Here is a 14,920-nt window from a genome sequence, read left to right on the forward strand (position 1 = left end):
AACTCTAGAGGAGTGTTCCTGGACCCACTCTGTAACAATTCTGGACGTGTGGGCTGTCGTATTGTCCTGCTGGAATTGCCCAAGTCCGTTGGAATGCATTATGGACATGAATGGATGCAGGTGATCAGACAGTATGATTATGTACATGTCACCTGTCAGACTCGGATCTAGGCGTACGAGGGGTCTCATATCACTCCAACTACACATGCCCCACACCATTACAGAGCCTCCATCAGCTTGGACAGTCCCATGCTGACATGCAGGCTACACATACATTCGCTCGATGCAATTTGAAATGGGACCACATGTTTTCAGTCATCGACAGTCCAATGTCGGTATCGAGAGGCCCAGGCACGGCATAAAGCTTTGTGTCGTGCACTCATTAAGGGTACACGAGTGGGCCTTTGTTGAATGGCCTTCTTGAGCGGTTCGCAAGAACACTTGTTGATGGCCCAGAATTGAGATCTGCAGCAATTTACGGAAGGGCTGCACTTATGTCACGTTAAACGATTCTCTTCAGTCATCGTTGGTCACGTTCTTGCAGGATCTTTTTCCGGTCGTAGCGGTGTCGGAGATTCAATGGTTTACCGGATTCCTGATATTCACGGTACACTCGTGAAACGGTCGTACGTCATCTTTACCTCGGAGCTCCTGTGTCCCATCGCCCGTGCGCCGTCTATAACACTACATTCAAACTCACTTGAATCCTGATAACCTGCCATTGTAGCTGCAGTAACCGATCTAACAACTGCGTCGGACACTTCTCTCATATAGGCGTTGCCGACCGCAGCGCCGTATTCTGATTGTTTACATAAATCTCTATATTTGAATACGCGTGCCTATACCAGTTTCTTTGGCGCTTCTGTGTAATACGCCTATCTACATTTCTAGCGCCACAATAAGCTACGAAACACGATCTCATTTTCATTTTGAATGTGCTTCTCCACCCCATATTCACAGTATACAATCGTTTCGCAGTGTGTTTTTTCTTGATAGTCGCTTGGCGGTGCTGCAGTGGCGAAGTTGTGTAACAACTGTAAACGCTCCCATAGACGGTCAAACGTGCCTGACGAAATCGCTCTTATCTAGCCACAGGGTTGCCAAGCAAGCCCGTACATGTTCCAACAATGTTTGTCAGTTTAACCTCTCTTTGAAGCAGCTGCTGTTCGTGTTCGTGAGTGAATATTTCACCAGTAGTGAGAACGGTCACAAATGCAAAGCAGTCCTGCATTGACTTTGGCATTGTGTTTGAAGAGGAAGAAGAAGAAAACGAGAGTCTGGTCTAGGGAATGGCTTAAAATGAGAGATTTGCTCATAAAAATCTGCCAAACGAAATATTACTCACAAACCCGACGATTACATCAACGTTGTTCGAATGGACAATGAAACTTTTTAAAACCTTTTATGACCCTCCTGAAAGAGCAAACTCATTTGTCAAGTTCGCTCTTATCTAGCCAGGGATGTGTCAAACAAGTCCAAGTCCGTACTTGTTCCAAGAAAGCTTATCAATTTAACGTTCCTTTTGAAGCAGACGCTATTCGTGTATGCTTTTTTCTGCACTAGTGGGAATGACTACTGATGCAGATAAGGCATTTCTAGTAGCGCGGACAGCTACATCAATCCAGTCTGTGCACTGAAAGCCACAACAACAACAACAACAGTGACTCTGGCACTGTGTTAAAATATGAAGCAGGGAATGGTTTAAAATGAGATAGAGAACTATGCAACTGAAAACCTATTAATGGAATTTTACACTCATATTTTGATGATTACATCAGCTTTCTGCTGACGGATAGTGAAACGTTTATTAACTTGTTTACAGTTTAGAAAAAGAAGACACAAGTATGAGAAAATTTATTCTCTTCTACTTGGCCCTCTAACGAAAGTTCGTTAAAATACCACAACTTGTAAATGTCCACGGAAGAACCGGAGAACTTCGATTCCTTTTATTTCATTCAACTTCCGCTTGAATGTGACTGTATGCGTAAAATATTGATTTTGTTCATAATCTCTTCATACGTAATATATCGCTGGGAAAGATGCATCAACCCGGTTCCCAGAACTCCTGAAGATAGACGTTGACTGTGGATATTGTATCACAGACACAGTCCCTTTGACTGTTGAGAGTCCAACCATGCATGAGCAGCGCCTTTTAGACGGAAGGGGTCCACAGCCGATCAGTTCCAGTCATTCCACCAGAAAGGAGGTACATGGCTCGTGTTGTCTGTAGTTCAACCATGCTTAGACGGTCAATACCGCGGTTCGATCGCGTCCGCTGTTACTTTGTGCAAGGAAGGGCTCTCAACAAGGGAAGTGTCAAGACGTCTCGGAGTGAAACAAAGCGATGTTGTTCGGACATGGAGGAGATACAGAGAGACAGGAACTGTCGATTACATTCCTCGCTCAGGGCGCCCAAGGGCTGCTACTGCAGTGGATGACCGCTACCCACGGATTATGGCTCGGAGGAACCCTGACAGCAACGCCACCATGTTAAATAGCGCTTTTCGTGCAGCCACAGGACGTTGTGTTACGACTCAAAGTGTGCACAATAGGCTGCATGATGCACAACTTCACTCCCGACGTCCATGATGAGGTCTATTTTTCCAACCACGATACCATGCATCGCGGTACAGATGGGCCCAACAACATGCCGAACGGAAAGATTGGCGCCACGATCTCCTCACCGATGAGTGTCGCATATGCCTTCAACCAGACTATCGTCGGAGATGTGTTTGGAGGCAACCCGATCAGGCTGAACGCCTTAGACACACTGTCCAGCGAGTGCAGCAAGGTGGAGGTTCCCTGCTGTTTTGGGGTGGCATTTTGTGGGGCCGATGTACGCCGCTGGTGGTCATGGAAGGCGCTGTAACAGCTGTACGATACGTGAATGCCATCCTCCGACCGATAGTGCAACCATATCGGCAGCATATTGGCGAGGCATTCTTCTTCATGGACGACAATTCGCTCCCCCATCGTGCACATCTTGTGAATGACTTCCTTCAGGATAACGACATCGCTCGACTAGAGTGGCCAGCATGCTCTCCAGACATGAACCCTATCGAACATACCTGGGATACATTGAAAAGGGCTGTTTATGGACGACGTGACCCCACCAACCACTCTGAGGTATCGACGCCGAATCGCCATTGAGGAGTGGCACACTCTGGACCAACAGATCCTTGATGAACTTGTGGATAGCATGCCACGACGAATACAGGCATGCATCAGTGCAAGAGGACGTGCTACTGGGTATTAGACGTACCAGTATGTACAGCAATCTGGACCACCACTTGTGAAGGTCTCGCTGTATGCTGGTACAACATGCAATGTGTGGTTTTCATGGGCAATAAAAAGGGCTGAAATGATGTTTATGTTGATCTCTATTCCAATTTTCTGTACAGGTTCTGGAACTCTTGGAACCGTGGTGATGCAAAACTTTTTTTGATGTTTGTACAATTAGTGCATACGCACCAATCCTGGACTCAGAGGATGATAAAAGGAAGAGCTCTATAGCCAACTGGATCGACTCTTATCAACAGCCTCGATCAGATGAAATTATTCCGCTAGGTGATTTCAATGCACGAGTTGGCAGAGACTATGCCCTATGGAAAGGTATCGTTGGTAAGAGGTTATAGGCGATAGCAACTCCAATGGAACCGTTCTTCTGACTAAATGCTCAGAACACGATCTCGTCACTACACACATTCACTTTCGACAGAAAAATAAGCTTAAAATCATATGGCAACACCACAGATCAAAACACTCGCATCTCACATATTGTGTGATTGTGCGATCTAGAGATCGACGTGATGTGTGGATCACAAGAACTGTAGCTCAGTCTGATGACTGCTGGACAAATCATCAAATAGTCCGTTCAGTAATGGCTCTACAAGTGTCACCCAAACGGTGGAAGCAAAAGAAACAAGTAAAAAATCTGCTAAATATTAAATAACTAAAAGAAATTCCAGAACATTGTGAAGTAAAAGTTACCTGCTGAGTGTCCTGACAATGATGAACAACACTGGTCAATACTGAAAACCTTCATGCTTTCGGTTTGCCAAGAATCAACTGGATTCATCGAAATAAAACCTCGAGACTGGGCTGACGAAAATGAAGATAAACTTCAAAGTATGTTATATAAAGGAAATGCCCACAATCCTGGCAAAATGACCCAAAATCAGTCCACAAGTAACGAGCTTATCTCCATGCCGTAGCTGATGTTCAAAGGAAATCCAGAGCTCTCAAAAACCAGTGGTGGACTATAAAATCAACCCTAAATGGAAAATTTAGCAGAAACCAACAGCTCCAGAGACTTCGTCACTGCCACAAACGCGATCAATGGCCCCTCCAGAAAAAGTCCTAAACCTTCTTAGGTCTAAAGACGGTACACAACTTCTTAATGACTCGGCATCTATCGGCTCTAACAAGGTTCAAATGGTTCAAATGGCTCTGAGCACTATGGGACTCAACTGCTGTGGTCATAAGTCCCCTAGAACTTAGAACTACTTAAACCTAACTAACCTAAGGACATCACACACATCCATGCCCGAGGCAGGATTCGAACCTGCGACCGTAGCGGTCGTGCGGTTCCAGACTGAAGCGCCTTTAACCGCGCGGCCATTCCGGCCGGCTCTCTAACAAGGGAACCTCCCCATCGCACCCCCCTCGGATTTAGTTATAAGTTGGCACAGTGGATAGGCCTTGAAAAACTGAACACAGATCAATCGAGAAAACAGGAAGAAGTTGTGTGGAACTATGAAAAAATAAGCAAAATATACAAACTGAGTAATCCATGTACAACATAGGCAACATCAAGGATAATGTGAGATCAGGAGCGCCGTGGTCCTGTGGTTAGCGTGAGCAGCTGCGGAATGAGTGGTCCTTGGTTCAAGTCTTCCCTTGAGTGAAAAGTTTAATTTTTTATTTTCAGTTTATGTGACAAACTCTTATGTTTTCATCACTTTTTTGGGAGTGATTATCACATCCACAAGAAAACCTAAATCGGGCGAGGTAGAAGAATCCTTTTACCAATTCACCAAGTGTACAAGTTAGGTGGGTCGACAACATATTCCTGTCATGTGACGCACATGCCGTCACCAGTGTCGTATAGAATATATCAGACGTGTTTTCCTGTGAGGAATCGGTTGACATATGACCTTGCGATCAAATGTTTTCGGTTCCCATTGGAGAGGCACGTCCTTTCGTCTACTAATCGCACGGTTTTGCGGTGCGGTCGCAAAACACAGACACTAAACTTATTACAGTGAACAGAGACGTCGATGAACGAACGGACAGATCATAACTATGCGAAAATAAAGAAAGTAAACTTTTTACTCGAGGGAAGACTTGAACCAAGGACCTCTCGTTCCGCAGCTGGTCACGCTAACCACGAGACCGCGGCACTCTTGAACTCACATTATCCATTATGTTGCCTGCCATGCACATGGACTACTCAGTTTGTATATTTTCCTTTTTTTTTTTCATAGTTTCACACAACTTCTTCCTGTTTTCTCGATTGATCTGTGTTCAGTTTTTCAGTGCCTATCCACTGTGCCAACTTATAACTAAATCTGAGGGGGGTGCGATGGGGAGCTTCCCTTGTAAGTGGAAGAAGCACTTTGAAGAACTTCTGAACAGAGATTCAGAGGTATACGAGGACGTTTTTACAAAAATACCACAAAAACCCATTCGGTACCATACAAGTAATGCTCCTGCCCTTCAAGAGATTGAAGAAGCTATCCACCAGCTGAGGAATGACAAAGCCCGTGGACTGGATGAAATCTCGTCTGAACTTTTTAAAAATGGCAGTACCGGATTAAGCAAAAACTTTCACATCCTTATTTCCAAGATATGGAACACTGAGACAATACCTGCAGATCTGCGTGACACCACTGTTATAACGATATTCAATAAGGGTGTTAAGACCCATTGTGGAAACTACCGAGGAATATCACTACTCCCAACAGCTGGAAAGATCCTTGCTAGGATTCTCTCCAACTGAATAATTCCTCTGGCTGCAAAAACCCTACCTGAAACTCATGGCGGCATTAGACCTAATCGAGGCACACTGGATATGATTTTCAGTGCAAGGTAAATGCAAGAAAAATGTAGAGAACAGAAACAACCCCTGCACAAGGTACTCATAGACCTTTTTAAAGGCTTTGACTCTGTTAATCGAGAAGCACCCTGGAGAAATGGATGTCCTGGAAAATTCATCAAAATACTTCAGCTTCTACATGACAACATAAATGCCACTGTCCTTGCCAGCAATGGACCCGGTTCAGGTTACACCACCAGTAAGCAGGGATGTGTTATTACACCTAGCCTGTTCTCGATGTTTGTTTGGAACCATACTTCACCTTGTTAAGGAACTACTGTTGGGTGTTGAAATAGCTTATGGGACTGATGGTAAGCTGTTCAACCTCAGCAGACTCCGAGATGAAAGCAAAAGAACCACAACAGCTGTCATCGAACTTCAGTAAGCTGATGATAACATTATCTTGGCAAACACAGACGAGGATCTACAAACTACCCAAATGCCTGGCATCAAATTTCTGGCATACAAATCCATTGGTCTAGAGCTTAACACAGACAAAACACAAGCAAGCCCCAAATTCCACTGCAGCAGCTCCAGTTATCACAGTTGATGGAACACCTCTAGGAATAGTAGAGCATTTTCCATATCTGGGCGGCCATCTTTCTGCAGAAAGTGTGCAGGTACTAAGAGTGTTTGATAACCATGGTTTCAGTGTTAAAACTAAGCTTACAGTCTAAAATGCCGTTATCTTGCCTACACTTCTTTATGGATGTGAAATTTGGACCATATATAGGCATCACTAAAGTCCTTAGAAAAATACCACCAGCACTGCCTAAGGAGAATATTGAGACTAAAATGGCAGGATCGGCGAACAAACAACAGCATTCTGGAAGAAACCAAAATGCTGTTGTTTGTTCGCCGATCCTGTCATTTTCCTTTCATATTCTCCTTAGGCGTACACCAACTCTGTTGGGCTCATCATATCATCTGCATGCCAAACTCCCGTCTCCCTAAGCAAACCATGTTCTCCCAATTGAAGAATGGCCAACGCAATCAGGGAGGGCAAACAAAACGATATAAAGATGTCCTCAACTCAAATACGACAAAATTCTGTGACTCTAGGATTGGACTATTTAGCCACCAAAGAATTCACAGATAGCGCTACCAAAAAACATTTCATTCTTGTCAACGAGTAAATGACTATGATGATGAATATCTGCAATCGATCCGGCAGACGCCATATTTATATTCGAATATTGAACTGTTTCGTATTATTACTTGCAGTATGCCATTTCATGGCAACAGTGCATTGATAAGGTATAACAAACACGTCACCCTTCTTATTAAATGTTAATAAATAGCGCCCAACGGAACAGGCTTTCGAGAGATATCATGATAACAAAGACTTAAGACAAATTTCATATAAATAGACCTAAGCTTGTGGGTCATGGAGACAAAAGACATAAGTCTGTATCTCACAATGTGCTAATATTTTTGTATCTTAGATCAGTTAACACATTCTGGGGCTTTCTTATGAATTAATACCACTATTTCTGCAATATTCACCGTTATTTAACGTTTCCGTTTGATTACAGTATGAAAAATGAAATAAATATTTGGCTGTTTGTTTTCTGAATATGCGGCGATTTCAGAGAGTGTTGTTAGACGGGAACCTAAGAGAACAGTTTAAATTGCTGTGAGCGCCACGAGGAGCAATAACGTGCATCTTCTTCCTTCCGACAGATACATGGCTCTTTGTTTCCGAATGTTTGGCGATTTCCTACACTCGTAGCAATAAAATCCACTTCTTCCCTCTGACAAATATCTGACTGTTTAATTTCCAAATATCTGTCGATTTCTGAGTGTGTGGTTTCTTCCTTCTGACAGAGGAGGTGGAGATGGAGACAACGAATGCAAAATTGCAAATGTAAACACGCCAGAGTCTCCGATAGATGCAGAGAGGCTATTGATTAGCATCAGAGACGTCATATAACGATCGATAAACAGCTGACAGTATTCAACGCTGTCGCTTTGTTATGTAAACAAAATTTGGTGTAATGCTACCGATGACATTATCAGATTTCATACTGTAGTGTGATTCCTATACTGTCAGTAATTGATTGAAATGTACCATTCGTTCAGTTCTCCCTGGCTGTTTTCAACGCTCAAATGATAGAAAGGAGGATCCAAGGCGACAATTGCCTGCCGTCCTTGGACTACTGCGTCATGGTTGTGGTGTGCCGCATCGCCGCTTGGGGCGCTCTGATTGCAGCGGTGCGCTGTAGCCTCAACACTGCCGACGAGATCCGGCTAGGGAGGCAGGCTGTGGAGTCGTGGCGCCGCACGGCCGACATGAGTGACGTGGGCTGGTCGCCACACGCCAGGGTGTACGGCGGCTTCGTCACCCACGTCGGCCTCTACCCGTTCGCCGCGTACATCTTCATCCTGAAGCAGATCACGACACTGTCGTGCAGCGTCACGATCGTGGCACCCAAGTGGGTGCTGTCTGCAGCCCACTGTGTCAGGGGCATGCACTGGCAAGGTAAGTCAACACTTCGAGTGAGTCACACATCAACAACTTTACTCCACAAACGACCTGACGATGAGTAGTGGTGTGTATTTTTGGTGACACTAGCTAATCCACCACCCCTGTTCGGTCGCAAATAACTCGTGGGAAGAATGACCATCGATAAAAGTCTCTATTAGCTCTAATTTCCATAGTTTTCTCATTGTGTCATTTCATGAGACCCAATCGAGGCAAGCTAGATATGATTTTCAGTGCATGGTAAATGCAAGAAAAATGTGAGAAACAGAACCAACCCCTGCACAAGGTACACATAGACCTTTTTAAAGGCTTTGACTCTCTTAATTGAGAAGCTCTCTGGAAATATCAGGCATCAAATGGAAGTCCTGTAAAATACATCAAAATACTCCAGCTTCTACATGATAACATGAATGCCGCTGTCCTTGCCAGCAATGGACCTGGAGAAATGTTTCAGGTTATGCCAGCAGTAAGCAGGGATATGTTATTACACATAGCCTATTCTCTATGTTTGTGGGAATCTTACTTCTTGTTCAGGAAAACCTACCGTTGGGTGTTGAAGTAGCTTATAGAACTGAAGGTAAGCTATTCAACCTTAGCAGACTCGGAACTAAAAGCAACAGAACCACAACAACTGTCATCAAACTTCAGTAAGCTGATGATAACATTATCTCGGCAAACACAGAGGTGGCTCTACAAACTACCCCAAATGCATTGTCTGGATGTTGTTGTTGTGGTCTTCAGTCCTGAGACTGGTTTGATGCAGCTCTCCATGCTACTCTATCCTGTGCAAGCCTCTTCATCTCCCAGTACCTACTGCAGCCTACATCCTTCTGAATCTGTTTAGCGTATTCATCTCTTGGTCTCCCTCTACGATTTTTACCCTCCATTCTGCTCTCCAGTACTAAATTGGTGATCCCTTGATGCCTCAGAACATGTCCTGCAAACCGATCCCTTCTTCTAGTCAAGTTGTGCCACAAACTCCTCTTCTCCCCAATTATATTCAATACCTCCTCATTAGTTATGTGATCTACCCATCTAATGTTCAGCATTCTTCTGTAGCTCCACATTTCGAAAGTTTCTATTCTCTTCTTGTCTAAACTATTTATCATCCATGTTTCACTTCCATACATTGCTACACTCCATACAAATACTTTCAGAAACGACTCCCTGACACTTAAGTCAATACTCGATGTTCACAAATTTCTCTTCTTCAGAAACGCTTTCCTTGCCATTGACAGTCTACATTTTATATCCTCTCTACTTCGACCATCATCAGTTATTTTGCTTCGCAAATAGCAAAACTCATTTACTACTTTAAGTGTCTCATTTCCTACTCTAATTCCCTGAGCATCACCCGACTTAATTCGACTACATTCCGCTATCGTCGTTTTGCTTTTGTTGATGTTCATCTTATACCCTCCTTTGAAGACACTATCCATTTCGTTCAACTGCTCTCCCAAGACCTTTGCTGTCTCTGACAGAATTACAATGTCATCAGCGAACCTCAAAGTTTTTATTTCTTCTCCATGGATTTTAATACCTTCTCCAAACTTTTCTTTCGTTTCCTTTACTGCTTGCTCAATATACAGATTGAATAGCATCGGGGAGAGGCTGCAACCCTGTCTCTCTCCCTTCCCAACCACTGCTTCCCTTTCATGTCCCTCGACTCTTATAACTGCCATTTGCTTACTGTACAAATTGTAAATCGCATTTCGCTCCCTGTATTTTACCCCTGCCACCTTCAGAATTTGAAAGAGAGTATTCCAGTCAACATTGTCAAAAGCTTTCTCTCAGTATACAAATGCTAGAAACGTAGGTTTGCCTTTCCTTAATCTACCTTCTGAGACAAGTCGTATGGCCAGTATTGCCTCACGTGTTCCAACATTTCTACGGAATCCAAAGTGACCTTCCCTGAGGTCAGCTTCTACCAGTTTTTCCATTCTTCTGTAAAGAATTCGCGTTAGTATTTTGCTTTTATTTTAATTTTTGCAAATATCTTAGAGATTATTACTTATGTGAAATAGCAAAAAATTTTAAATATTAACTCGGTGCTTCGCTGAATAGCTTTATTATCCAGTGTATGGATTTAATTAATGAGAACCTGTATATGTAATTAATTTACCTAAAACTGTGCTTGTCACAAGTACCAGTAATTACTAACTTCGTTATCATTGTTCATATGTAAATATGTATCTCATTACTGACCTTCAGATAAAGTAAATAAAAAGTACGTATTAATAAACGAATTATCTTTGCAGTTGATGTTGGAAATATGCTAACTTTTGGACACATTAAGTCTCAGGGTAATTAGCATTTCTAGTTAAAGCATTGTTATTGAAATATAATGGCGTATTTTGGAAAACCAGACTATGTACTTGAAAGGACAGTCTAATTAGGAAAAGTCTTGATGATTAACTTGCCACTCGAAAACTTTTGGGTCACTTCAGAGATAGGCTACTGCACTCCAACAGTGATGTAGGGCATCTATCAAATGTAGTATGTGGCTAGCTGTTTATCTGAGCATAAATTATTGTGAATGAGACTCAATATGGTCATAAAATGTATCTTGTTCCACAACAAAGTGCAATTGGACCGAAAACCTGGTATAGACCACATTATTTAAAATAGCCTATTTTAGACAACCAATTTTCAGCTACATTCGACAGAGGTGCAGCTACCAGAGGCATATTTGCACAGGTAAATATGGCTGCACTTCACTCTCTCAGAATTTCGATAATAAGCCTCCCCGTGATGCACAACACCTTTCATGTAACGTCTGCCACTGGAATTTGTTGAGCATCTCCATAACACTCTCGCGCTGATTAAACGATCCAGTGACGAAATGCGCAGCTCTTCTTTCGATCTTTTCTATCTTCTATTAATCCAACCTGGTAATGGGCCTAGATGGAGTAATAATACTCAAGAATCTGTCGAACAAACGCCTTCTAAGGCACTTATTTTGTGGATAAATTACAACTCCTTGAGATTATTCTTGTGAATCTCCATCTGGCACCTACTTTTCGTGTTGTTTGTTTTATGTGGTCATTCCACTTAATGTAGCTCTGCAGAGGTACTCCTAGGCATATCATGGATGTTACTGTGCCTGGCAATTTGCCATCAATAGTGTAATTGTGCAGTAGTGGATTTCGTTTCCTACATATGCGCAGTATGTTTCGTTTATTTACATTCATGGTCAACTGCCGGTCATCAGACCTCACTGTGAAAATCGTTACTCTCTTTTAGTGTTGCTACTGTCTTTTAGGCAACTGCATCATCTGCAAACAGCCTTAAAGACCTTCCAACACATTCAACTAGACCATTAACATACATTGTAAACAGTAACGGTTCTGTCACATCCTTGGGGCCCTGTTGAAATTACGTTTACATCTATCGTTTTCGGTCCAGTAAGAGCGACGAGTTGAGTTCTGACACCAAGGAAGTCTTGAATCCAGTCGCCAACCTGATCCGATGTCGCTAAGTTGGTATGTTTTTAACTAAAGGACAATGTGGGACAGTACCACACGCTTCCCCAAGTCAAGATACACGTCATCAACTTGAGCGCCGATGTCTACAGCACTGTGGATCTCATGGAGGAATGGAGCGAGCTGAGTTTCACCAAATTTCAGTGCGTCTCGTCTTATTTTAACACAGGAGATTTTAATTTTTCAAAAACGTCATAATAGGTGACCTTAAAACATGTTCAATAACTCTACAACAGATTGACATCAACGATGTAACTCCATAATTTTGTGCATCTTCCCTATGATCTTTCTTGTACCTTTAGTTGCTGCAGCGACTTACGATAAACTGCTGCTGGAAGGGGAGCAAGTTCATTCTCATAATCTGTGTAGAAGATTACGGGTATCTCTGCCAGTCCAGATACCTTCCCACTAACATGTGAGTGTAGTTGTATTTCTCTTCTGCGACCACTTATATCAGTATTAGACATTTTGGCGTTGGTGACTGAAATGAGGGTTTCTATTACAGTCATCCATTACGAAACAGTTTCAGGATACAAACGATCGGTAAAACCTAGGGCTAATCATCAGTGGTAATTCGAAAGACAGAAAAGTTAGCAGCCATGAACAAAGGATGAAGGACGACTTCTTCCTGATAATACACACACACACACAGGTCGTTGAGGAGTCATTCCGTCGTATGGACGAAACATTTGTACAGCTGTCGCTGAAGAATCAACATGAAAAAAAAGAAAGAAAAACAAATAGACCTGATGAACTTGCAGCATGCTGCACATGAAAAATAGGTTCTCAACTTGTTTTATAATTGAAATAGATGGTTTTAGCTCCCTCGTAAGATGCACTGAGAAGTGTATTTTTCATTTCTTGATGATGACTAGTTTAAGACACCTGTGTCCATTTCGGAACCATCTGTGTTGTAAGTGTGACAAACACAGGCGATAGCGTATGTACAAAAACTGCAGCTGCAGCAATGATCAAAGTGGCATTATGGCCGACTTAACAACAGTAAATAGCAACAACAGCAAATGTCCAGTCTATGTGGTCTATTTACTGTTGTTAAGTCAGCCGTTAGTACCCCTTCAATCATCGCTGCAGGGGCAATTTTTGTACATAGGCTTTCGCCTGTATTTGTCACACTTACCACACAGATGGTTTCAAACTGGACACAACTGTCTGAAACTAGTCACCAACAAGAAATAAAAAGGATAGGTCTACTTCTCAATGCAACTCATGACAGAGTTACAATCATTTATTTCATGTAGACCTGAATATGAACAACATACAGCAAAGATTTGATGATGCAAGCTGTAGTTTGCCGCCAAACAAAGGAACAGGCAATGTTACAGACATTACAAAACCTTCACTTCTTATGCAACGGTCCCAAGTTGTCCAAGGCTGTATTTGCAGTTTGAGAGGACATTCAGTACTGGAAAGTAAACAACTTTAAAAAAACCATCATAAGGATGGTACTCACGACCGACAGTCTCTCTCCCTTCCACGCACACATTGCAGACACAATAGCGCAACTGTGCTAGAAGTTAACTAGTGTGTATGACCAGAACCACGTGACCGGGAGTGCCGCCATCTTGGATCTTTAGGGTACAAAAGGATGCCTGAGAGCCGCAACTGATCAGTCCTCCGTGATAGTTGAAAGTGTCAACTCCAAAGTGCTAAACATCCCCCAGCAGGAGCAAGATAAGACCAACAGACGAACGCTTCTGTTTGTGATTACTACAGCAGAACCTGGATAATCTGGTTACTGCCATCGGCAACATAAATTATACAGAAAATGGTATACTACTTAGCAAGAAGAATGTAAATGTGCTTATACCTACTACAGAGCCGTTTTGCGATAACATACTGATAGTTAAAATCTGTGATCAAGTGGACTGTCAAGAACAATTAGGAAGAGGACGTTCTGTAATGTCAAAGAAGGTAATGTGTGGTCCATTTAACTATTATCTATGTAGTAGATTCTCCAATTTCGTCACTGCGAGACATGGCGTCAAGGCGAAGCTGCCTTTTCTCTTACACGGGAAGGACAGTGTGACGGCAAGAGGGGTACGTGAAAAATCGGCAAGGAAACACTTGAAACTATTTCGAGGAAATATAAAAATCCTGTGGTTATACAAAATTAAGTGGAATTATCTGATGTTCAAATAGATGTTCTAATGAAAGACGTGCCTGGAATATTGGAGCAGGTACAGGTAGACAACTGTTATCTTTTGGATTTGGACATAACACAAGACTTTGCCGGAATTTTTAACAAAATGTAAATGTACGACTACTTAATATCAATCCTAGACTTCTGCATGGAAAGAGATCGCCAGGCAAATACCAATGTGGTTCTGGAAAACGATATGACAGTTGGAATAGACTATCTAACGCGATTAAGTTCCAACTGTAGAGTAAAGATATATAACAAATTTATATGTCAAATCACAAATCTGCGAGTGAACAAAGATATTAATAACCACATTTTATAAAGTGTCCAAACATGCGACTATGAGAAACTTTTAGGCCTTCCTTGGTTAAGCAGCATGGCATTACCGGGTTGGAGGCTACAATATGCAACTACAGAATGGATCGTGTATTCGACCTTATGCAAGAGTGCTTACGGGTACTAGGTGTTAACAAACAGTATTTACAGTATGCTCAACTTTACTCTCTTTCACTTGCTTCCATGTGGCGTCAGTTAACGGATAACGTACAGAATGACTGCTGTGGTGTGTTTAATAACGTTCTTCAGTTTGTGTACTGGGGTAATCAGATCACCCGAAAATTCACAGATGTACAGCTAAGTCTTCCAGATACTGCACACCGAGAAAAGCTCATCAGCTATGTTCTGTCTGCATAGAG

At 42.5% G+C, this 14,920-nt stretch overlaps 1 protein-coding gene across 1 annotated transcript in view; it reads left to right on the plus strand.

Moving 5' to 3' along the window:
- The first annotated feature begins 8,263 nt into the window (after positions 1-8,263).
- The window catches only part of LOC124716795 (serine protease ami-like), a 98,105-nt gene continuing 91,448 nt past the window's right edge, over positions 8,264-14,920 (plus strand). Inside the window, exon 1 of the mRNA XM_047243344.1 lies at positions 8,264-8,579. Within this exon, the coding sequence (XP_047099300.1) occupies positions 8,264-8,579 (316 nt within the window). The remainder of the gene's footprint in view (positions 8,580-14,920) is intronic.

The sequence above is a fragment of the Schistocerca piceifrons genome, chromosome 9 (assembly GCF_021461385.2).
Source record: "Schistocerca piceifrons isolate TAMUIC-IGC-003096 chromosome 9, iqSchPice1.1, whole genome shotgun sequence".
Lineage (NCBI taxonomy): Eukaryota > Metazoa > Arthropoda > Insecta > Orthoptera > Acrididae > Schistocerca > Schistocerca piceifrons.